The sequence below is a fragment of the Anopheles nili genome, chromosome 3 (assembly GCF_943737925.1).
Source record: "Anopheles nili chromosome 3, idAnoNiliSN_F5_01, whole genome shotgun sequence".
NCBI classification, from domain to species: Eukaryota; Metazoa; Arthropoda; class Insecta; order Diptera; family Culicidae; genus Anopheles; species Anopheles nili.
In genome coordinates this window covers 28,474,833-28,500,476 of record NC_071292.1, presented here as the reverse complement: position 1 = coordinate 28,500,476, position 25,644 = coordinate 28,474,833, and the positions used below count along the sequence as shown (strand labels likewise).

The following is a 25,644-nucleotide window of genomic DNA, read 5'->3' as shown; positions in this document are numbered from 1 at the left end:
CTGTTCGGGTTTTCCCACACCTCGACAAAACCTCGCGCAAACAACGCAAAAGCACGAAAAGCCCGAGCGGAAAGGATTGGGTCACGTTTTGTGTGAAGTGCTGCGTTTTGTGGCCTCGCGTCCGTCGTTCTTTAATTCTTTCCCAATTTTCCCTCCGGCAGCAGCGCACCACGGGCTGCTGAAACGAAAACACACCCCCTTAAGCGGCGTAGACGTTTTCTTGCCCGGCTGCCTGGAAGGGCTGTTTGCTTTTGCCCTCTCCCGAGGCTTATCAACCCGAGGCTTCAGCCTCACGGTGTCATGGGCCGTGGCCGTGTTTATGTTTGGACAAAATATTCAACCATCGTGCGGATGTGTGTGTGTTTTTTTTTTCGCTTTTTTCCATCGCTTTGCTGGCTGGACACCCAGCAGAACCGTGCGGCCATTCCGTTTGGGTTCGCTTGGAAGAGCAACAATCTTGCACCCCTGGTGTGGTTGGGCCGGAAAACCCGGGAAGCAGGGTGGCCAAACGAATGCCAATATTTGTTCTGTACCCTCTCGGAGGGCATCATCACCGGATCACGCATGTACGTGCGGCTGTTGCTTCTTTAGTTCTCTCTCTCTCTCTCGCTCGGAGTGAAGTGCTGACAAAAAATGCAAACGAAACACCATTTCCTTGGATCGCGCCAGAACGCACCTTGGGATGTTGTAAATCATCACCAGGTTGGGTCTACATTCGAACGGGTGAATGATATCTTCTTCATATCGTCGAGCTTTTCTCTCTCTCTCTCTCTCTCTCTCTCTCTCTCTCTTTGTAATTTCTGTACTTTTGGGTCGCTGAATTGATAATTCTATCATTTCATTTCTCTCCTCCCACTAGATAATGCCCACCGAAGGACCAACACTGGACGAGCGCGGGCTCGCGACCCTTTCGAGGTCCTCCCGCATTGATCAGTTCCTGGCTGGGGCCACGGGTGGCCCTCCAACCTCCCCCACCATCCGCGGTTCATCCGGCGGTAGTGGAGGTGGTGGCAGTGCGCGTACACCGTCTTCCTCCAGCAGTGGCTACGAAAGTCAGCTCGCTTTCCAGCACCACATGATGGCGTCGGCTGGTGGACCACCACCTCAGCATCATGGCCGCGAAAGCTCCGCTTTTGTGCCGGTTTTACCTTCGCGAGCTCTCCGACCGGGCGCGCTATACCCGGGCGTACTCGATGGCCCACCGGACGGGCTCTCGAAAGAGGGTGTTCCGAAGCGTGGCTCTAGCTACGAACTGATGGCAATGATGGCTGACAAACGCAAGGAGCTGGCTCTACGTGAGGCTGCTGCTGCCGCCATGTTACTACCACGACCGGGTGGTCCACCGGTTCAGTCACCGTCCGGTATCTATCCACCACCGGGTGCGTTTCTCGGTGGACCAGGACCTTCACCCACATCGGCCGGTTCGTTCACGTTTCCACCGGCCGGTGTTGGGCTTTATCCACCGGGTGTACCACCGGGCATGCATGCCGGGCTCGATCGACGACTGTTGCGCGCGCCAGGACGTGCGTCTCGGCCGAAGAAACAGTTCATCTGCAAGTTCTGCAACCGCCAGTTCACCAAATCGTACAACCTGCTGATTCACGAGCGCACACACACCGACGAGCGGCCGTACTCGTGTGACATCTGTTTGAAGGCTTTCCGGAGGCAGGATCATCTACGCGATCACAGGTAGGTGCAAGTGATTTAATGCGTGTTTTTGGAACCGAAATTGATGATCGTTTTTGATCGGTTGGGAAGGTCTTGGGCTTAATCATTTTTTACGAAAATGATATAAATCAGTCAGTCAGGAGAACGTGATTTGCTTAAACGTTCCCAAGCACGAGCTTGCATCTAATGCGAGCAAAACTCTTCGTCCTTCGAGCCTTCCTGCGAACGGCAAACTAAATTTGCACCACCTAAAACATAACACCCCGAAGGCGATCCGTCAAACGCACCAACGAAAACCCCTCAATTATGGTTTATCAATTTTGTGCCAACGCAAAAGCTTCCTTCGCTTCGGCGGTTTTGATCGCGCGCATCCTTCTCGAGATTAAAACCGCCTTTTCGGAGGCACCCTCGGGCACCGCTGGGGATGATTTTCATGGCGCTGATTTATTTGCCTTCTCCGAAATCGGACAGCTCGAAGGCACGTCCGTTGCAGCACGCTCGGTCGTCGTCCTGGGAAGCAATTCTCACGAACGGTTCGCTTCTTCAGGGCACCATCGCGTGCTAGACCGATCGCGTATAATTGTTCCGGCGTGCCGTCACAGACCAACCCCCTGGTCGGTTGGTTGCGTGCGCGCGTGTAAATGTCACTGCGATTTGCGTTCGCTACTCATCTCCCACGAAAGCCTTAACGGGGGCTCGAGTTTTCCACCAAACTAACCCAGCCCTAAGCCAGCTCAGCGTCGCACCAATCGAGCTGCGGTCGATCGAGGCAGCAGTAGTAGCGAAGTGGTTTTAATTGTACAACCTATTGCGTGTCCGCTTGCGGTCAGAGAAGGCCCCTGAAACACGGAAACAGCATGTTTCGGGTTGGCGTTTTTGCACTGCGAATGGTCACGGAAACCTCGGAACAGAGATTCCGTGTCGTCGGTGCTGGGCCGAAGAAACAGCTCGGTTCGGTTGCGAAATGATCTACGTGTCGCATTTACATTCTGCCCATTAAAGAGCTCTCTCGCTCTCGCTCTCGCTCTCTGTCTTTCTCTTTTTGCCATCGCACCCTTAATGCTGTTAAACTTAATGAACGGTTTGTGAATGTAATTAAGCAAAATTAAAACCCATTTCCCAGCTCCACACGCCCGAACGTCACGAACGGTTGGTGGAACGAGAATTCCGCCATTCCGAACAGCTAAATATTTGTGCAATTACTCCCGATGCACATGCTGCTTTCTCGTGTGCAGCCGATGTGGGGAAGTCGATTAAAGGCAGCATACTCAAAAGAAAAAAGAAAATAGAAATGAACAGACACCCATCCCAGAACGTGAATGGTGGCCAAACAAGCGCAAACATCGAACCGCAACGGAAAGAACGGAAGCAAGCGAACTGTAGCGAACGGGTGCAATTGCGGAAATTAAGAAGCCGGACGAACGAACGAACGAACGGACGCTGCAAACAGCGGACACCGCTCTTCGGCAGACGCTTCTGCAATTAACGCCGGGCGTTTATGCAAACCGTGCAATTGCACTTGTGCCGGGGTTGCGCACGGAAATGGAGCCATTTTCGTTCGATGTAAGGGAGCTAAAAATCGCCCCGATCGCACTTGGACCCTGTCCTTCCGGTCGCTTTTGAGGCAGCCTCGAGCCCTTGCGGTTCGAAGTTCGAACGGAAGAGAGAGAGAGAGAGAGAGAGAGAGAGACGGAAAAGAAAACGTTATCCTTCACAACAGGTGGTGCTGGTCTCTCGTTTTTATTTATTTTTTTTTTTGTTGAACATTTTCACATTCACACTGGAACGCCTTCGTTCCGGTTTGCGAAACGTCCCGTCCCGGTGAACCGCGATAGAAGGGTGCGATCGTACGAACGCAAGTGCACGACGGTGTAACGATCGATTCGCAATAATTTCGCTCCATTTCCCAACCCAATGGGAGCCATTTTGCTCGTTTGCCTGAGGCAAAGCGAAAGAAGCGGAAACAAAAACGAAACGACAGCGATCGGACAGCGTTTCAAAGTGGTGCAATGCTCGAAAAAGTATGAGTTTCAAACGGTGGGAATGAAACCACACAAACGGTTGGTGTGGATTAGAAGTTTTTTTTTCCATTATTTAATCGTAATTGAATTCGCACTCCTTTTTTGATTGTTTCTCGCGCTCCATGCGCTTCCTTATCACCGGTGCCGTTTCGAGAAATCCACAAAACGTCAAGCGTATTCTACCGATATCGAAGCCCCAATCAACCACAATTCACCACAGCATACCCATCCCGTTAAGTGCCACCAATTAGTGCTCACCAAAAGCGCACCAAGGTATGCTTAAAAGAAAGAATAACGCATCGTTCGCCACCTGATCGGCACATGTACGGCAAGCGAGATTGGCTTGCGTGTGCGAGCCGCCACTTTCAGTTCTTACTTTTATTTATTCACTTTTTTTTTTCAACCGCTGGCAATCGTTTCATCATTGTTCAATCTGCAGCTCTCCATTCTGGCAGCACTTTAATTGAGTTTCGCAAAAAAAAAACCCCACCGGTGCATCCGCTGCTCATTAATATGCAAATGCGGTGCAGTCGCTCCAGGGAAAAGACACACCACACGTCCGGTTGCGGCGGGCCGTGTCGAGCCAAAGGATCCAGACCAGCGAAATAATGCAAATACAATACTGAACGGCAACAAACGCAAAAACAAAAAAAGCAGGACACGCTCGCGAGCGACTGACACCGAAAATGCACTGCGGCTCTTATCGGGCTTAATTTATCAGCATTTACCGCCTGCAGGAAGGAAGCAACAAAACCAGAGCGAAGGAATCGAAAATATTGCGCCTTTTGTATCGCTCTCTCTCTCTCTCTCTCTCTCTCTCTCTCGCACTCGCTCGCAAAACAGGACCCAGTGCTCCATTCACTATGTCCTTTCCTTTCACCGCAGGATCCAGATCGCCGGTCCAGGTTCGGGTTCGGAAACATTGTCCGTGGGGTCACAAACGCGGCCACGATCGTATCGTTCAGCGGGCAGGACGTTGTCTCGTTTTCTTTCCGTTTGACCCACGCGCGATTAATCACGCCACAACGAACCGCGCGAATGCTGTTCAGCGCGTCCTGTTCTCTGGAAAGGAGGCTATTAAGTGCGCCTTTCTACTGCTCGGTTCGTTGGTACGGCACGCCGCAAGAACCATCGGTCTTAATTAAGCACGCAAAATAAATTCTCGAAAGCAAACAAAACCTTCCCTTGATTAGGTAAAAGTGGGCACTGTGAAGGATGCTCTATTTAATTTGTCTTTTGTTTTTGACGCTACCACAACTTCCATCTAACTGCAGGCGTTCTGAGTGTGCTTTTCTTGCGCGTAATGCAATTTTCTTTTTGGCACGCAATTAGCCCTCCCAAAGTCCATCACCAGTAGCCGGTTGCAAGTTCCTTTAGGATGGCGATCGATTTTCCACTCAATACGCCAGTCGATATTCAATTAACGAGTGAATGTTTCGCAAAAAAAAGACTCACTCACAACACAAAAACTGCATTCCCAAGACAGCATCGGACCGGTTTCTTGCATCTACCAGCTTCCTGTGACACGATACGCAAAAGGAAAGTTTGCTCGTTTTTCCAGCTCGAAACAGGGAAAACTTTGGCGTACCCAGCCACAAGAAGCTCACTCGAAGCGCCCGTGACCCGTGCGGTTGCGTCCGAAAACTCCAACCGACCAAGAGTCGCCGGAGATGTAAAACATGCTGGCAAACATTAATTTGAGTACGTTTAAACTAACTTCAAAACTGTTTCACCGAAGAAAACCGGGAGCCACAAAGGCACGGTGCCCCCTGTGCTTCGCCAGTTTATCAGCAGCTGACACAGGACACTGGTCTTCGGAAGCTACCAAAACCACACCCATATGCTTTCGGGGGACGATCCCTTTGAAGCATAAGTCTGCGCTTGCCTTAGGCGATGGTGAAAAAAGGGCGATGCGAGCAATTGTTTTACAGTTGATTAATTTCTCCATCCACCCAAGGGGGGCGGTGGAAGCTTTTGCCGGTTTCACAAAATATAATCGAACTCCGTCACAAATTGGCTCGTCCGTAATCTGTTGCTCGCCGTAGAACCGGACGAGAAAAGGCCATTTCCTATGGGGCGCCTTCTGGAACAATGCGTCCATTTTCTCCGTCGGTCGTGGGTGGGTTGGGTGGACAAAAAAACTTTTGCAATTTGATTCCAGCATCAGCTCGCTGCACTTTTGCTGATTGTTAGCTCGAGTTGCACTGCTAAGCCTTGCCACATAGTCCTGCCGATGCCGTCCTTTCAATTTCCTCGATCGCCGGTGCGAGCTTAGTTGAACTGTGGACCGCATCGCAGTTCGGGGCCGGAAACTGGTCCGTTTTCCCGAAACGACCATGCATTCAGAAAGAAAAAAGCTAAAAAGGGGTGAATAAAAAAAACCGCAAGAGCAGCGAAAATCCGGGAAGCAAAAGTTCGAAACCTTTGCCTTCGATTCCTGGCCACGGAAGCCTTGCGTGTGTGAGCGAGGATTTTTGTGGATTAAACTCAAACCGGCAGAGTGGTTCCGTGCAGTCGTTCGATTCCTCTCGCTCGGAGCTGACCGGGGCAACGTTGCTTTTGCGTAAACGACTCACGTACCCGTGGGATGTACGAGGGTTCTGCTGGGAGCGCCTTTTTCGCCCTTCGGTGTAGCGAAATAATTACATTGAATTCTTTTATAATTATACACCACGTTCACGGGCCGGCCAGCGTTCACGTCGAGGTTGCTCCCAGGCTCAGACCAAGGTACGGAATCGAATCTCCCCTTCGTAAGGCGTCGTCCTCCCGGGAATCGATCGGTACGTGATGCTGGAGCTCCACGTCGCGGTCCAATCTGCCGATTCGAGGGCGCAAGAAAACCAGTCCAAGACGTTCGCTCGCCCGTCGGTGAATTGATTCTTTGCGATAACGCCCGGTCGCGCACACCGCAGGATCTGATCGCAGTCCGTGATGTTCAGTTCGTTGTGCTTCGTCCGAAAAATTACAACCCCACTGGGGTGGAGTTCGAGCCAGCGGGCCCTTAACTCACAGCGTGAGTGATGGCTGAAGGAATGCTGGCCGGTTACGAACGCACGCCGCGCTAATGGACTCGCCCGTGGTTGGTGTGAATTTATTTCCCACTCCCGCGCGCGTATCCGATTTCTTACTTTAGGCGGTCCAATTCTCGCACTCTCAAGCATCCCGGCGGTCGCGGATGGTCAAAATTAATTAAAGTAATATATTAATCTACCGGCCCGTGCCCGGTGATCTAATGCGACTCGTTCGGTTGCTTTCCTTCCATGGTTTTTTTTCTTTTGGTTTTTTTGGCGCTTACCAACGCTTTACAGGTAAGAACCCTGGAAAGTACATTCCATTCCCGGGGAAAACTGCTGCCCATCGCCCGGGCCGAGCTGAAACACGTGCACAGACAACCGGCTGCAGCTAATGGAGTCCCTGAGTGCAGGTTTATTTGTCCATACTTTACGCTGCTTTCGAGGGTTGTTTACCGAGACCGAACGCGTCCCGAAGATGGGAGGAAAATACATCCCACACGTACACGAGTGTGTGTGTGTGTGGAGTATTTTTTTTTGTTCGCTCGCCTCGAGAAAGAGTGCCGAGGGCTTTCCATCCTGTAGCGCGTGAACAAAGCAAAGAGGAAGCGCTTGAAGCTGTGGTTCACTTTTCTTTTTTATTTTTTTTTTTTTTGAGGCGCACATTCCTCGCCCCCAGCAAAGCAGCTTTCCATCGAACCCAGCAGCGCCTAATCGAGCTCTTAGGGATGCAAATTTTATTCCATCCTCACTCCACGGGCAACCGTGCCACGCACGCCAGGACCTTTAGGGAACGAGCTGGGCTTTTACGTGTTTTTTTTTTCAAAATCTGCCCGCCACTGTTGCTAGGCTCCCGGCCAGGTTTTCCGAAAAGCTCCGGCACCGCAGACGAGTTCTCGGCTCTCGGTCACCAATCTACGGACTCATTTTGCATGCGAAACGCCCCAGTTGTAGGGATGGCGTTTTTTTTTTCGCCTTGTTTTTCCACCACCAACTCAACTCGGTCATGCCCGCGCTCGGTCTGCCCTATTATGATGGAGCTTCAAACGGGTGGTTCAAAAATTGGAGCAAACGGTTCCCATTTCTCGCCCATGACTAACCCTCACCCACCTTCTTGAGGTTCTTCTTCGCGCGGCGCGGGATCGCGCAGTGTTCCTCCCCTTTTTGCTTCCATTTTGTTAACAACGCTTTTTTTCTTTTGCTCCACCACCCGTTTGAAATGCGTCACTTTCAACACTTGCTAATGGAGCACGGGAGCGCGGTGAGCTGAGAAGGTGTGTGTGTGTGAGTGAGTGTGCGAGAGAGAGAGAGAGAGAGAGAGAGAGAGAGAAGGAAGATCGATAGGGAGCAAGGGAAAAAAAAAGTCGGCCGCCCATCCACCTCGGGCTGGCGAGAAAGAGCCGAGTTTTACCCATTAAAATTCAATAGATCATTAGAAAACAATAACATAAACGTTCCGCTTTGGGGCTCCTCGATAAGCGTCTTCAGTTTTCGCCACAAAGCCCCGCGACGAGAGGTGGCCCCAAACCCACCCCCATCTTCTCCTGAACCCCTTTCACACCCCCAGAGTCTCAGGAAGAGGCCACGCGTTTGTTCGCGGGCTATGACAAAGTTACGAGAGCGCGCTACCACACGGGCTCGAGATCGATTCCGCTCTTCAGCGCGCGCTGCTTCAGCCGTTCAGGGGGTTGTTTTTCACTCCGGCCCCTTCTTTCACGCTCTCTCGTGCCTTTTACTTCTTCCCACACCTTTCTCGAGAGCCCTCCGTGAAGAAGATCCGCAACCCAGAGCCCCAAGCGTTTGGTTTGGCGTTTCCAGCTCATTTGATTTGCATAGGATCGTGCAGCGTGCAGGAGCGGAGCGCACCAGCGAGACCAGGGCCCCGTTGGCCGCAAAGAAAACGAATTTTTAATAGCTTCTCATTTCGAAGCCGGACCGCTTTTTCCTTCTCGCCTCCCCGAGGGCTGAGCCTTCTCACTCGGCCAGGCCCTTGGCGTGAAGACGTCCGTCAGATCGATCGGAACAGGCTAAGGATCCCACAATCGGGAATTGTGCGGGTCCGTTCGATTTGAATAATTTATTCATCGGCTCGCGGCCATCTCGGCCAGGGAGCGCAGGAATGTCCCACGAGCAGCAATGGGCGGCCGTTGATAACATACACCTAAACAACAACAACAAAAAAGGCACAAACTTGAAGCCCCCCTTTGAAGCGCCCTCCAACGTTTGGCTTCTCAAAACGGCGATAAAATAATCACGAAACTTTAGCGAAGTGCTTCACCCGCGTTGATGGCCGACCCGGACGTGTCAGTTCCTTGCATGACAGTTCTAGTTCGCACCGGCAACTGTAGGGGGCGCTCGTTAACAGCCAGTGAAGCCCACGGAAACGCGTAGGAAGGCTCGATCGTCGAAACGATCGCGATCGTGTTCGAGAAACATCACACACACAGAGAAAAAAAACACTTCACTTCTCAAAGCACAGGGTCGACTCACGCGCGGCATGGGGCCAACATTAAAGAGAAATAACATTAATTAGTGTTATGTTGCTATATTTAACACTTTCCGCCAGCCAGCCCGAGACTGGCCCCTCGAAACAGGAAACACAAAGTGGGCAGATGGATGGATGGGCTTCTCCGTCCATAGCTCCGACACGCGGGACCGGATCCGACCAAGGATTGCCGGTAATGGTGGTGCTGTTCGTTTTTAGTGACATTCTTGAATGAATTCTACAACCGGTATCGGCAACGGCTGTCGAGAGTGCCAACGTTCTAGGTTGATTTTTCATTTTCGCTCATTATACCACGCTCCCCCGTGTGTCAGGTGTGTTGCTACGAGGCTCACATGTGCGTGCGGCTCCTTTATGCCTGACGTTGGCAGCCTTTTTCGAGTGAGATTTGTAATGTCATACCGGGCCTGAACCATCCGGGCAGAGTACAGATGAATGAGAGGGTTGCTTTTGAAAGGGGAAAAAAGAAAACGCGTTCGCTCTTCCGTTTGTCAACTTTGTACCGGCTCGATAATCCCGGCCACGACGGAATACGTTAGAATAGCTTAAGAACTTTGCATTTTTTTTCCGTTCCATTTTTTTTTTCTATCAAAACCCATCCGCCCGACCGAGGGAAGCGAAAATTTATTGCTCGATTCTCGACAAAACCGTACGATAACGAGGCACGAGAGCCCAAGGATAGCCGTTGGGGGTTGCCTTTTTGTTTGCCTTCTTCCCGGGGCTCGAAATTTCGCTCAGCCACAAAAAGAGCGGGCATGCGAAAAAAGGAACTCAACAGAGTAAAAAAGGAAGAAAAAAAAATAAACGATCGATTGCATCGCAGAGAATGGAACGGAAACTTAATACGAAAAGTTTCGCCTCAAAGTCAGGAGGGTTGGTTTGCGTGAAAAAAACAACGAAGGGTTAAAAGAATGGAAACCACCTGCATTTTGATTTATGGCGGCAAATCACTTGCCAGCCGATGGTAATGATAATTATTGTGTCCTTCTCACCGTACCGTGGCTATTTGAATTTTCGCGCCGCATCCTTGCGCAGAAACAGGACCACGGTTCGCATTTCGCTTCGTCGATTCTCGAAGGCGTGCATTAATTTTCGCCAACTGCAAAAGAAGCACGTACACGCGAGAAACGACCGATGGCGTACTTTCGGCTGCTTCAGTGTCCTGTCAATGCACCATTGCGACACACACACACCAAACCTTGTAATCGTCGCCAGTGCATGCATCTTATCTGACTCCCGGGACCGATTATTATGTCGCCATGCCGTTGCAGCGGCATAAATTGACGCCATTCAATCAGCCCGAGCAGCTTCGAAACCTCGCCAGCTAATGACGCCACTGGCGCAGACTTGGGGAGAGAATTATAATTATCGGACCACTGTTCGAGTGGGTACTTTGCGTAATGATTCCGTGCTTTTCGATCGATTTCGCCGTCAAAGGATAATGCATACGAGACAGCTTATTGCCGGTGATAGCAAACCGAAGAACCGGAAAAAAAAGGAAACAGCCACCGTAGCCCGCGAACGGACCGTCCATTAGCGGTTGATGTCGTCGATGAAAGTCGTCTGATCGTGTCATTGATTAATGCACTCGCCCTATCCATCATTACCGACCGTCGACCGGTCAGTGGTTCGTCCAGAAGTCGTGCACCTTCACCACCTCGATGTAATACCCACGCTTCCGCGATAGTCGATGCCTTCCCTCGGTTACATTGTTGCAATTTCTGACGCCCCATCACATCGGCATCTGCTACCGACCGCCCGAGACCATTCCACTCGATTACCTTGGCCCATTCGCACGATTCGCGGTTCACTTTCCGATCGATTTCACAAGGCACATGGCCGGCCTCGGTTCCCACGACATGCACGGTAGCATCCACGTGCATCCATTTTATCCACCCGTCGGATAAAAAAACGGTGAGCCACCGCGATCCTTCACACAGGACATTTCATCATCGCGCTCTCGATCGCGCCCGAACGGTTGGCATCATTTATCAAACCACCCTCCTTGGGTGCTTCGAACGAAAGGGCCTCGATGACCGGAGCTTCGGGTGACAATGACGGATGGGACGGACACGACCGGTCGAGCGCCGGAGAAGGCCCTTTGGCGGTGGGATGATTCATTATGAGTCGCCGAATCGTTTCACCGGCTTTCAGCTTTGGTACGTTGAAAGCGGCTCGCTAATTGATATCGAAGCGGAAATCAGTGAGTGGCCGCTCGTGAAAAGTGAACGAAAAAACAGGTAGATAGGAAAAGAAGGTCCTCCATTCGAGCGAACCCACGATTAAGGCGGCTTGAATGCAAAAATTCGGTCGCACTCGTTCTCATGTTCTATCATTAGCGTCCATTAGGGTGAACATGGCATCGAGCGGTCGCATAATGCAGTTATTTAGCTGGTGGCCTCGCGAATGGCACTTGATGCACTGTGCGGTCGCTCGATCGATTCGTGTCACGCTCGGAATTATGTCCCATTACTATCGAGCGGCATTTTTTTTTCCCGTTCGATGGCACCGTGGCTACCCTTCGGGCGTGTATCGAGATCGACCTCAACCTCGCTCGTGTAGGCCAGGCTGCGGTTTGATGAATGCTGATCACTGTTGTCAGATCGATCCGCACGTCGAAAGATCGAGCTGCAACGATAATGGCGTGTGGAACGCGCACACTCTCCGTTGGCAAAAGCGAGTAAAAACGAGAGAGAAAAATCCGCATCCCTTCCAGTGCAACAATCGAACGTGTCCCTTCCCTTTATGGGAGTTTTTTTTTTCTTCTTTGTGCTCTTTCGCTGCTGCCTTCGACGGGGTTTTGCTGCAGCATCGGAAAATTGCATAACGCCTGCGGGCGGCCATCGTCGACGATGTTCGTCAACAGCCGAGTCGCACTCATCGTCGTTCATCATTTTCTGCAGCGCATCAATTGGTTGCGGTTTGTGTGGATTTTTTTGTTTCGTCTTTTCGACCCCCATCGACCATCAATCGTCCGGGAGGGTCCACATCCGTGTGTGTGTGTGTAATTATGTGCGGCCGATTGCGACCTAAGCACGGGGAGAAATTGCAACGGTGCGATAATTACCACGTCCCAAAAAGTGCTGTCCCCGTGCCGTCATCGTCCTGTAAGGAATGAAGCTCGCTTTGCCTCAAACTGGGCGTTGGAATGCACCGACTCGGCCACGGGAATAATGAATAATTTCATGCACCTAATGATTAAACGAGCGCGGTACGATCGTCGCCCCTTTTTTTCGGGAAGAAAAGAACAGTCCGAGTGTTGGGGCGTGAGTTCTTTTTTTTGCTTTTCATCCACGTTTCTTCTCGACGCATTTGCTTTCCACGCACTCGCTCTCCACTGGCACGTGAAGGTGCGCCCCGAAAGGGTGGATTCTGAGATTTATTTTTTTTTGTTTCCACGGTTTCCTCGCCCTTCTTACACACACATCCCATTTCCCACACCCGAACCCGTGGTCGGTGGTGATTAATTTCGACAGCACCGCACACTCGGACAATGCCCGACGGCGAATCGAAACGGCGCTGGCTGAGAAAGGAAATTGGACCACGCCAGCGCACGCCGAAGCAACGGCACGAGTAATTACGCGGTACTCGCTGCCGCTCATTGTACGATCGCGGACACCATTTGTCTTGCCGTGGTGCATGGATCGATCGCGGGGTCAGAAAGCTCTGAACCGCAGAATCTGGCAGCCTTTTGCCAAAACACATGGGCACACACACACACAGAGAGAGAGAAAAAACACTCCCTTACACCCATAGGTTCTCGACCTAGGCGTCTCGAGACTAGACATTCCAAAGCTGCCCGTTGCGCCACGAAACAACGAGCTCATTAGAAATCAATTACCGATTCTCAACGGTTCACACTTGAAGCCGCACTGAACTGCTGCTGATTGTGAGCAATTGTTGGCGACTGCTGAGCCGAGCGATCTCGAACGAGGCAGGTGTGCCAGTTCTCCGCATGCTGCTGATGTACTTTAATCGTATCTGCTTAGCTATCGGCGTCGGGACACGCTAACCGACGCCAATCAGCGGTAAAGTCGATATTTTGGGCAACAAAAAAAAACGGGCAATCGTTGGTCTTTCGGCGTCGATTAAAATTGATCATTTCGGGAAGCGCAACTAAAGCCCATCCCAAGCAGGTCTGTCAAATATTTGGCCTCGAGAAACCTCATTAAGAGAGAAAAAAAACCTTCGCTCGTGTAAATAAGTGCGCAAAATCAGCCTCGACGGTTAAGAGAAAGAAGAAGAAAAAAAGCAGGGGTTGACTAAAAACACACACCGCGAACGATCGGACGGACCGCCGCGACATAAAAGTCCCACAAAATTGCCCTCTAGGCAATGCCTTGGAGCCAGTAACGAAGTAACGACTTCTAGCGAAACCACAAAATGCAATCAAAAGCCTCCGCGAGCTGGCGGAAGAAATCCGACCCAACGAGAAGAAGTCGTTCGACCCGATGCATGTGTCCTCGACGCGGTGATCCTGGACCGTCCGATCGTTGGGTATGTTTTCCCATGGCTCCAACCCGACGGGACGGACGTCGCGTATGAAGCCCACATTTCGAAGGTCCGAACCCTCGCTTGAAGGTTTTGTAGACATAATTTTCGATCAAATCCCGCTATTAAAAAGCACTTTGAATCCTTCCAGTCCTGGGGATCCAATGAGTGTGTGTGTTTTTTTTGTGTTGTGTTCGCTGGGCTATGCTGATTTTATGTCTGAGGTTGGGTTTTTTTTACTGCCTCGGGTTGAGTTTCTCACCCAATGGATCCTGTCCTTGAGACACGTCCCGAGCGGGACTGATCCTAGATGATTATACCTCGCAAAAATCCACGAAAAGCTCCATCACAGAAGACCGACAAACAAAAGCAAAAAAAAAAGGCAGCAACTCTTCAAGCGAATTCGTCATAAACCGCACGATCGTAAATCGATTCCCCGGGCAGCAGCAGCGGCGCAGGATCATCAATCTCGCCGACCGATCCGATCGATCGATCGAGTCGTTTAGCTGCGCAAACAGACGCGAACCGTTTCATGATTTTTCGGGTCGAAATATTGCATCCCACCGATAATTGTGGCTCGAATCGAACGCACGGCATGGCCAATTTCGCATCACCAAATCAATTGGGGTGAAAATCTTCATAAGCAGTTCGCACCGTGGCGCTTCTTCGCAGCGTGAGTTGCAATAAAACAAAAAATGGCCCCAGTCCTGGCGTTCGCGCGTGTCTCTGTTGCTCCTACGCGCGAGCTAAGGTTCTCCCCCCCCAATGCACTTAGCCAGCTTGCATCGTTTGCCGATGGTTGTGTGAACAGAGAAAAAAAAGCCATCCCACCCCATGGGGTGGTGGATATCAAAACGTTGATATAAAATATAGCCTGACAGCGGCTCGTATCGCTTAATTATGCTAATTACCAGCCGCGAAAGATGTCTTCCGATACTGCCGTGGCGGATCGAATGGTGTGCAAATGAGTTTGTCGAGCTTCTATTCTCTCTCTCTCTCTCTCTCTCTCTCTCTCTCTCTCGCTTTTCCCCAACGATGAGCCATCGTGGTTTAGTAGCGTGGTTGCTTTGTTGTTTTTTTTTGCCTCATCCCCGATGTGGTGGCTTTTTCGCGCGATGTGCGTTTTGCTTTCGGGCACCATTTTCGGCCCCAGATTGGACGGCGCGTTCTGCTTGGAAGGCAGATTAAACGATTCGATTATTTATTTATATTTGTTTCCCCTCGCACCAAGCACCACACGATTGGCAGCTGGCAGATTAATGGAGCTTCCCGAATCGACCACCGAAACCAGATTGATGCAGCAACCCGTCGGGTGACCCGTTTCGCATTCGGCTCGCTTCTTTTTTTTTGACGCAACGGCAACGCGTTAGCATATCAAACGGAATCGAATCGGTTGCCTTGGTTGGCGAAAAATTCCACCATGAATTGTCGTGCACCAAAACAACCTTTTTCGCGGTCGGTAGGGGTTCCCCGTTGAGAGTCACCCAGCATCGATTACGTCGCTGTTTGTCTAGTTTGTCTTAAATAAAAAGCCAAGCGACCCTGGTCAGGTCCCGTTGGGGGAAACCGGGCGCAATGTTTGCACTCGTCGGTCTCGACGCTTTAATCTTCTTCACCTGGCGTTGTCATCGGCAAAGCAAACACATCATCTTCACCGTGGCGTGCTTCGAGTCGGCTCGAGTGCGTTCGTCAAAGGAGCGCATTAAATAATTCTACCACCCAGTGGTGGACCACCCTTCGGAGGGTGGGCGAAAGCTCAACGGCCACGGTCAAATCACCGCAAACAGAGCGAACACGCGGAGACGCTTCGAGTGTGTCTCGAGCGTAGACCAATATTGACCACTTCCTTTCGAGCGGGAGAATCCACGCCTTCACGCGGGACAGTTTTTCACTGTGTTTTTTTTTCCCATGCCCTCCCGTGAGCTGAACCCCGACAGAAGGATAAATGAAAAATCAATTAATATTCATTTCCGAAAGCATCATTTCATCCCCGGTTGGACGGGTTCGGCTCCAGGAGGCTCACAGGGCCCTGTTTGTGGATGATTTCAATTGCAAACACACCAAGACCCAACGTCCAGTGACGCGCTCTCGTTGAGCTTGCCCAAAACCGAGCCTGACCTGAACCTGATGGTGTCATGTACCGCATTCTTGACGACACGAAAAGCTACTCAGTTAGCGGGTTTGGGTCCGGTGGTCCGCACCTTACCCATAAGGCACACGTCATTAATTTTATTTAAGTGAAACCGCCACGTTTGAACCACCGAAGGTCCAACAGCCAAACGGTCATAATCTCGCTCGCTGGATCGTGCGTGCTTGGGGCAGCACTTTACTCTCGCCCGTGGCCACGAATGGTAGCGCACCGTTTTATGGCTCATCCTCATGCAACAAAGTAGATCCCGTAAAGCTCTCACTCTCTGATGGCTGTTTCGAGTGATGGTCGCACTTCCGCTAACGTGCATGCAGAATGTGACGAACGCACCGCAGCCGGGGCACCTTTTCGGGTTGCAAATTCGATTTGGACGAACATAAAATATAATCCTGGCACGCGGGAAGCATTTGCCGCTGAGGCGATGGCGATGAGTTTGTGGCTGTTCTTTTTTACCTTTGTTTTTTTTTTTTTCGCTTGAACTTTTGCTCCATCCATCGCAACCCGGGGCTGGATAAAGGCAGGTCCACGACGAACGTTTGATGGGTCCGGGTGCGTTTCGGTGTCTCATCTCGAGCGCGCCGAAATTATGAGCTTTTTTTTTCGTTATTTTAATCTGCCCGTAAGCTCCAGCCACGGGGCATCGATTCCGCGCTCGATAAAAGCGGCTACAATGTGGGGATGAAGTTTCATCGCTTAAAATGTGCTCAAAACTTCGCGACCCGTTCGTCCAGCTTCTGGCGGTAACTGCGTTCTGATAATCCTATTAAAAACTACTTGTGGCAGCAGCAGCAGAAAAAACGGGGGCCATTCCTTGCGTCTGCTCGTCTGTGATCGCTGCAATGATAAAATGATAATTTCGATTGATTTTAATTCAAATATTTAAATTACACCCCCAGCCTCCGGAGCTCACGTGAACGGAACCGTTGGAATGTAAATGCTTCCCTTTTTTTTTGTTTGTTCTTTTCCATCCTACAGTCCACATTGTAGTGGATAAAGTGGAAAATTTACCACACTAATCCTTCCTGGCACTAGCTCGCTCGCACGTCAGCCCCATTGTCACGTGTAGTCCCCCTTTTGCTGGTCATTAAAATAAATCCAGCACATCCGGTCGCTTCGGATCGTCTTTTTTTCTTAAGGTTGTGAGCCACTCTCTCTCTCTCTCTCACTGTCACAACCGGTGCCTTCTTCTGCTGGAACGTCGATGGTCGATAAAGATAACGCCAAACGAAACCAGTTTCTCGGCTCGGTTTCGGTTCATCTGCAACAGGCACCGAACAGGTTTCCCTTCGCCAGAACGAGCCATTTTTTCTCGATCTTACGCATCACCCAATACACCATCGAACGAAATGCCCGCAGCAAGAATGAGCATATATTTTCAGAAGGGGTTTTATCAAACCCATCCTTTAAACTCCCAAACAAAAGCAGCTCATTTCGGCAAATGTTGGTGGGATTAAAATCGGTATAGTTTATTTTTCCTTAAATCATCGGCTCTGGGTTGGCAGCAACCAGCAAAGCATCACCGTACCAAAAGAGGTTGGGGGTTGAAAATTGATCGGATTAATGCGTTTCCACCCCGTCGAGCATCACGATTGCACGAGCGGAAGCCCATGTGCCGTGTGCTTACAAAGTAGCGCTACCGGTTGCCTGGGTGGTTGTGAAATGAACACGCCTCGCTTACCGATGCTAATACGCCCGGTTCGGGCAAGCTTCTTATTGAATTTCCACCCCGTGAGTCCTAGCCCACTGCATCGGTTCACCGGTTTTCCCGTTTGGGCTGCTACTAGGTTGCACTGGACGGCTTCATAAATTAGTCCTGCCTTTGGTGGTACGCTCGAGCGATTCGCTAGCCCCTGGAACGAATCGATTCATCCTAACCACAGGATCATCGCCGTGGTGGTTCGTTTAATTGCACGTAAGGCTAGAAGCTTTGCATCCAAGCAGCCCGTCGTCGTCTTTTGCAGCACAGCAGACGTTTCTACGGCAACGGAACCATCATCAGTCAGTGACACGAGTGACAAACTTCTTGTGAACCTCGCGCGCGCGGAACGTCATATTGCGGCGTAATGTTGCGCATCGTGTGATAGCGCCATAAGCGGGCCGCATAAAAACTCATTAATTATGGCGGCTTTAATCATTTTCCACCCGAGCTGGCGGCTCACCGTGGACGACGCTGCACGTTGGTCGGTTCGCAAAGTGGCGCAAAACAGGCCCACCGTGGTGCTGGAGGATGCGTTTGCGAAAATCCCGGAAAGTCCCGCCGAGTGCGCTTTCATGTGGCAACTTTGATACGTTCCCGGAGCTCGTGTGTGTTTGCTTAATTCGCGAGTGGCCACCGTGTGTGTGACGGGGGGCATCTCGGTATGCTCGTCGACCGGTGGCCACCCTGGCAGAAACTGAACACGGTGGCAATGATGCTGCTAGGGGTTTTGTGCAACCAAACCCATTTCGCTACACGCGACACGGTGGGCTTTCAGAGCGAGGGAAATGAAAATGCGCACTGACAACGTTGCGGCATGCAAGCGGTGATGAGAAAAGTCGTGTTTCATAGAATCCGCTCGGTGTTCCGGGCGTATTAACCGCTGGAAATGGTGACAGGATTTGCGCAGCGCGAGTTTTCCCATTCAATCAGAAAGATGTACAACCCGAGTTTAGAACGTTTTTCATGTTACTTTTTTTTATTGGAACACTCCGCGAATTACGGTGTCTTTCACTCGCGATTGCGTCTGTAATCCATCCGTCAATTAGGCTCATCCCCGGCCGGCTCTGTTCGTACGTAATTCCAACAGGATAACGGATAATCTCCGTGTGGATTCGAGGAAAAAAGCCGCGCTCCATCCATCCATCTGACGAATCCATTTAATGCACGAATAATTAAAAAGCACTGGGCCTGCTGCAAGCACATGCGGTGAATTCGAAATTCAAAATTCGTGGAAATTGTGCGCTATCAAAATCCGCTCATTGAACCGGGTACGTTGGAATGGTTTAAATCGCATGGCTTATTAATCGAAACGATTGATGGGTTTTCGAACAGCAAACGGCGTGCAAAAAAAAATGCCGTTGGAAATCGACAACCCATCAACGTGTTTGAGTGCCCGTGTTGCGGTAGCGATCCATACATTGTTGCGTTTAATTTAGCGCTTCGTTAACCGCGACCAAAAACAAGCTTGTTCCCTCGAAAAGGTCGCCTAGTTTGCCATGCCAAACGTATGACGATGGTATGATTTATTCGTGCCCCAACGGGAGCCAGCTCCATCGCAACAACATGACCAAACTGAAAACCACACGCCAGCAAAGGATCGGTTGTCGAAATCAACGTGCTAAACATCGCGCGAAACCCCGAAACCAAACCAAAACCTCACCAGTCATCGATCCCAGCAGGAACGCTGCCAGTGTTTGGATTTTCCCGAAAAGCAACAACCCAAAAAAAAGAGGGTTGGGAAGAAAAAGCACCACACAACGCGTTGCACAGTTCTCACGCCACCGAAATCGAATGCTGCCCTTTCGGTGTGGTCTCTCGTGGCCCTCCCGAGAGATGCTCGCTCTTTGGTGACGTTCCCCAACCGCGGAACAATAAACATTCGCGAATATTCCCGCAACTCATCCCGAGGACGAGCTGGGACCACAGACGCACTCACGGCCACGTTTGTTTGTTCGCCTGACATGTTTGCCTTTACCAGGGGATGGTTGTGTGTTTAAATCTTTCCACGAACCGCTTTCGCGACACTAATGACTCTTGCTCTAGTACCGGCCGAGCTGCATGACGTGACTGTCGTGGCCATCCATCAACCCCGAGTGTGGCCCACCGAAACCGAAAAGGTAACGGCTACCGGCTAATTAAGCCACTAAGTAAAACCCACAACTTCCCAGACGCCCGGTGGCCGAAATGACGCACGGATGCACTTTTGCGGATGACGTTCATTTTATGGCCACCGTCAGCCCGCTTGCCGATGTAGTCTAGCTCGCTTGACACTGATGACGCTGATAATGGTGCTGCGGTATTATCATAATGCCGAATTCATCCCCACCGCGGGTTTCCGCTAATGAGACGCCCCGAGAACGGGGTGCAAAAGTGTCGAAAAGCGAACGCTACGGAGTCGTACTGCTGGTGCAAAGTATACACTCACAGGCAGAAAAAAAAATATGCGCGCCTTTACGAAGGCAGAACCGCGAGAAGCGGATGATGACCGGCTTGTGCTTCTGTCGTAAATTACCCAATAAATTACCACCGGCCGGCCGACCCCACGGGCCAGTTCACGAGCCTCTGTGTGTCCAGGCGTTGGGTTCTTCGTTGTGTTTTTTTTTTTTTGCCGTTTCAGGGCAGTTTCAGGGGTCCCTAAATCACGACGATTTAAGCTCATCCGGAGGGGTTTTCAGCGCATTCTTCGCGAACCCCGCGGTCGCGCACTGTACAGCGAATGAAAAAGCGAGTGATTTTTCACCGAGATTTGTATCTTTCGCGTTAGCGATGAAGCACAAAAGCAGCGCACCGGTGAAGGACTCGCTGTGTCGCGTTGCGACCGACCTTCAGCCGGCGGACGGCCCTTTTTTTTGCCGGACGGGTTGTCACAATTTGACGCATCCTTAACTCGCCCGTCAAAAAGGGCGGCAATATTGTGTAACGAAATGTGCACTCGAGTGTCCTGACGAAGCGCGAACGAACGATGGCACGCGAGCGCGCCCCGACTTGCGTCAATACGCAAAGGCATCAATATTTGCTATTCATTAATTCCCCATCGGTCCCGAGTCGTCCGTCTGTTCCCGTTTTGCAGCATCCATGCAGCGATTCGCGTGCACATGCACTTCAAACAGATGGTGCGCCCTTCGCGAAGACGATAACAGCCCTGTTTGCTTGCCAGCTTTTCCTTGCGAGCGGTCAGCAAAGGCGCACAAACTGCAATCGCTTCACGTTCGATGGCATCGTTTCCGCCGGGTTTGGCCGGGAAAATCAATGGCCCTTCGCTGCGGGAGAAAACACGAGCTCCTCAAGAAGTCAGTCTGAAAGGAGGGAGAGAAGAAGCAAAATAAGAAAAAAAAAGTGCCCTCAACATGATATCTTAGCTCCCGAGACCCCCACGATCGTGATTGTGGAGTGTCCTCTTTTTTCGCCCGTTCCTGTTCCAGCTTGAGTTCGCTTTCCAAATGCCGGAGAGCGTGGTTTCGTGTTTTCCGATAGCATTTAGCGCAACCAACAACCGCAAATCGAAGCCAACACAGTCCAGCACAAACTCGTGCCGTTGACATGAGCCGAACCACCCGCGTGAAGGGCTCGAGCTTCAACAAAGGGGGTTGCCGATGTTCCGACGGTTCGCGTGCACGACCTGCGGCTCTCGAAACTCGACACTCGGGTGGGCGAACTCGGAATGGGGTGAGTTTTCCACCCAACCATCCCATCTCTCGAGCCGTAATGGAGTTAAACAATCGAGGGCCGCGCGAGATGAATTTTCTGTTCATTTTGCCAGCGGGCCGATGGCACTGTTAGCCCTCTCCGGAAGCTCTCGCGGTCTGGGCGCGTTCTGATCGAATATCACCGATCACCGGTATCGCGGTGAAGGATGATAAATTGCCGATGACACGATGGGGACGAGCGCGTGAAAGGGCTTTTCCCCATTTTGGCGTGCCTCAGCGGCGCACATAAAAGCGAAACAATAATCCTCTGTCGAATGACGTAAAAAGGGAAAATGTGTCCGCGAGCCTGACGAAGGGTGGCGAATTCTAATGACGACGATACCCGGATCGCTAGTCGATACCCGGAGCTAGACGTCGATAATTGGAGCGAAATGGGGAGTTTATTCACACCGCATGAGGATCCTTATGGTATCCTGATTCTATCTCTCTTTCTCTCTAGCTCTCCGGTGGGTAGTCTGATTTATGAGGTTTTCCAGGAATCCATCCCATCCAGCTAGTAGTCGTGGAAGTGTCAGACATTTCGAGTGAAATTTCGCTCCATTTGAACCCCGTTCCAACAAATAAGCCCGAGGTCACACCTCCACGTGTAATACGATCGTGCCCTTTTAACCGTGCTCTCTCTCTCGTTCTCGCTCTTCTCCCGTTTACAGATACATCCACTCGAAGGAAAAGCCCTTCAAATGCACCGAATGCGGCAAGGGGTTCTGCCAGTCGCGCACGTTAGCCGTGCACAAGATCCTGCACATGGAGGAATCACCGCACAAGTGTCCGGTCTGCAATCGGAGCTTCAACCAGCGCTCGAACCTGAAGACGCACCTGCTCACGCACACAGACCACAAGCCGTACGAGTGCAACTCCTGCGGCAAGGTGTTCCGGCGGAACTGTGACCTCCGGCGCCACGCACTCACGCACACGGTCGGTGACGTCCCATCGGAGGCGCTCGATGTCGGTGTCGATGACGACGGCCACCAGCTGAGTGGGGATGAGGACGAAACCGTGCTGGAGGTGGACTCACCCGTCCATTCACCAGCCGGTCGTCACCGGTCCGTTTCACCGCCCATGGATATGCCAGTGTCCGCGGAACTCGACGAGGACGAACGCGATGAGGCTGACCGACGACGTCCGCAGCTGGCTCGATCACGTCGAGGACGTCCGGGACGTGCGCGCGATGATGATGAGGACGGTGATGGTGATGATCCCGATCATGATGATCATGCCGATGATGATGATGATGATGAGGACGATGAGGATGACCTGATCAGTGTGGCAGGACATGAGCCGGATCCAACACCCGTCGTGCAGTGTCACCACGAGCGTCCGATGGGTTCGAAGAGTCCGTACACGATGCGTCCTCAGTACGACCACGGCAGTCGGTCGTCAGTGTCCTCCCAGTCATCGCATCATTCCTTGGGTGCACAACATCCGGCCCTACTTGGGGAGGATTCGCGTGATGCTTCGATGTTAGCACACGGGCCAACTCACGCACCCGAGGTGTTTGTGCCGATGTTGCACGTCCGGCGTGATCTCCACCACAAGCTGGGTCTTATCGGGCGTACCTCAGCCACAGTGACTAGTTCCGGTGTTGGTTCTAATCCCGCGGGTTTGCTAGAACCACCCGGTGCTGGTGGGTTCCTGAGTCACATTCCACTACGCAAACGCGCCATGGGTCCGGATGGTGAACCACACCCGATTTTGGGCCCCGGACGTGGTACTCTCGTACATCTGCACCCGAGTGTGCGTGGCCATCACAAATCTCATCATCTTCCCGAGGACGTTCATGCAGGACTACCACGAACGGATTCATCATCACCGTTACGTGAACCCATCCCACTGATGTCGCCTTCCGTGCCTTCAGCATCACCGGTGTTGCTTTCGCCTCATATGCCACCGGGTTTGGCTTTGCCACCACCACCACCACCACCTCCATCATCGCTACCGATGAACCTCGCCAACCTTTCGAGCCTTCCCGGTGTGTTGACTGTGCCACCGGTTCTTCCAGGTCCATCGACAGCTTCTTCCGTCAGCAACCCCGGTCAGCAGGTCAGCAATCCTTCGCAGCTTTCACCAGCTCCATCCGGTGCGAGTTCATCCTCACTCAACAAAGCGCCCTCTAGCGGATCCTCGTGTACGGGATCCACGAGTGGCCAAAACCCACCCACAGCAGCTCCACGGAAAACCGGCTTCAGCATAGAGGACATTATGCGCCGTTAGCGACAAAAACGGGGGCCAGCTGAAGCAGCAAAACCAGTACAAACCATCGACCAGTGGGCGATTCAGGTGTGCCCGAAACAGTGCTTCCGCGTTTCCTGAGCAAGCGAGTGTGTGTGTGTGCGGGTTCTCGCGCACCGTACATAAGGCACCAAGTGTCCGTGGGGAGGACTTTTCCCGCAACTTATCGTTAAGTAGCTGTACGACGATAAAGGCCACTGGCCGGTAGCGATTAATGTTTTCCACGTCTCCGTCGGCGACGGTAATTCGACACTCTTTTCTCTGTACAGACGAACCCGACGGGATGACATACGAAGCTAGGTTTTTTCTTTTTTTTTTTTTTTTGTTAGGATAAGCTGCCCTCCCCGGCCCGCGTGGCAGTGATTTCCCTAAGCGCAAGGGCACCTCACTTCCGGTGCGCGCGAGGACATCAGCTCGCCGTGTAAATAGCGGCCACTGTTAGTGATACTTCCGCGTGCGTGCGATTCCGCGATCGGATCGTGCATTTTGTAGGCCCTTCGAGAAGGGGGCCGGTGTAGATTTCAGTGTAGAAGCTTCCGGGTCTGCGGTAGGCTCGAGGATAATTTTCGTTTTATCGATTTTTTACGTTTGTGTAGGACGCGCGTTGTAACGAGCGCTCGGTATGGGTCGGTATTACGTACGCAGGCACGTAAAGGATAGTTAGGGAAAACGCTTGTCAGGGCGTGTTAGTAACGCCCAGCTAGGAAGAGTAGGGCTTTAGGGTTGGTAGAAGCAAAACGTAAAAGCACCGAGCTGCCGAGTTAAGTTATTACGTGTGCGTGTGTGATTCGCTCCAGCAGCGCCATCGCGATCATTAGAAACGTTCACAGCTAAGCTAGGCCGCCCGTGGGCGCAATCGTACAAGCATTATCATTAATCGTATTGTTTTTTTTTTCTTTACTCTTGCGCCGATCGAAATAAAGTGAAAATGGATTTTTGAGAAAATAACAAGCCTGCCTCATAAAGTTACTCATCGATTTTCGGCCTTCAGTTTGAACGGCAGACGAAAATTCACCCGGAAAGAAAATGATCGACCCGTGGCTGAGAGCATCGGTGGAAAGCTAATGGGCTTGCGTGAACGAGCGAGCTTTTTCATTAGGGCCATTGTTTGAGGGCGCCCTCGTGGCGGGAACGGGAAACTACTCGATCGGTCCGATCGCTCCGTTCGCTTCGTTTCATTTGCGTGACGTCTAATTGGTTCTGGAAAGAATTGCGAAATTCAACCATATCATTAGCCCGATGGGGCGCAAATGCCGTGACGGAGGAGCTGGCCCATGGGGCTTCAGGATCCTTTGCTGCAGACGGCGAGAAGCGTGCAATTCCGTGACTGAAATTCGCCATAGCGAATACATCGACGACGGTTAACGACGGTTCGAAAAGCGAGCCTCTTTTTTTGCAAATGCGAGGGGCGAAAATGTGCCCAAAAGGCTGGATGACCGAACCAAACCGAAAAAAACACATGGAGGCTCGCGGGTGAAAGAAACAACCAAAAACCAACTAATTTAAGAAAAGGAAACGAAAGAAGATAGATGGAACAGAAATTATGTCTAATGAGAAGATGCTAAGCGCGGTGAAGCTGGAAGATGAACGAGGACATGGGAAAAAGAAGAAAATGAAGAGAAGAGAGAGAGAGAGAGAGAGAAAGAACACCATAAAAGAAAACAAATTCAAGGCAATCACGCGAAGCGGAAAGAAAAGACGATGAAAAAGCTTCAACAGAACACACCAACAAAAAGGAACACAGGAGATCCAAATAAACAAATAATAAAGTAAAGAATGGTTCTCCGCCCCACGTTTCCCCCGACGCGGACGCGAAAAGCTAAGGAAGTAACCCATAAGTCCTATAAGAGATAATCCGATTATGGCAATAAAGTTTAAATAGAGAGACAGAGAGAACGAGAGAAGCCAGGCAGGAGGCAGTGTGGTGCTCAACGGCAGCAGCGACACGGAAAATGGAGACGAGAGAGAGAGAGAGAGAGAGAAAAAAAAAGCACGGATCCTCCGCCAAGGAAGACTGACCGAAGGATTAAGCGAAGGTAAAAGCGATACAATGGGGTGAGGGTACAGAAGAGCGAGAGGCGGAGAGAGGGACAAAAAAGTCAAACTTTGGTCTAAATCCGTGCGCCTGGGAAGTGCTCGCGGAGGGCCAAGAATGTTCGCATGTCT

At 51.4% G+C, this 25,644-nt stretch overlaps 1 protein-coding gene across 1 annotated transcript; it reads left to right on the top strand.

Moving 5' to 3' along the window:
- The first annotated feature begins 862 nt into the window (after window positions 1–862).
- Window positions 863–23,460, top strand: LOC128723994 (protein bowel). The gene is made up of 3 exons (XM_053817759.1): window positions 863–1,689; window positions 21,900–22,345; window positions 22,463–23,460. The coding sequence occupies exons 1-3, from the start codon at window positions 863–865 to the stop codon at window positions 23,458–23,460; spliced, it is 2,271 nt and encodes a 756-aa protein (XP_053673734.1).
- The last annotated feature ends 2,184 nt before the right edge of the window (window positions 23,461–25,644 follow it).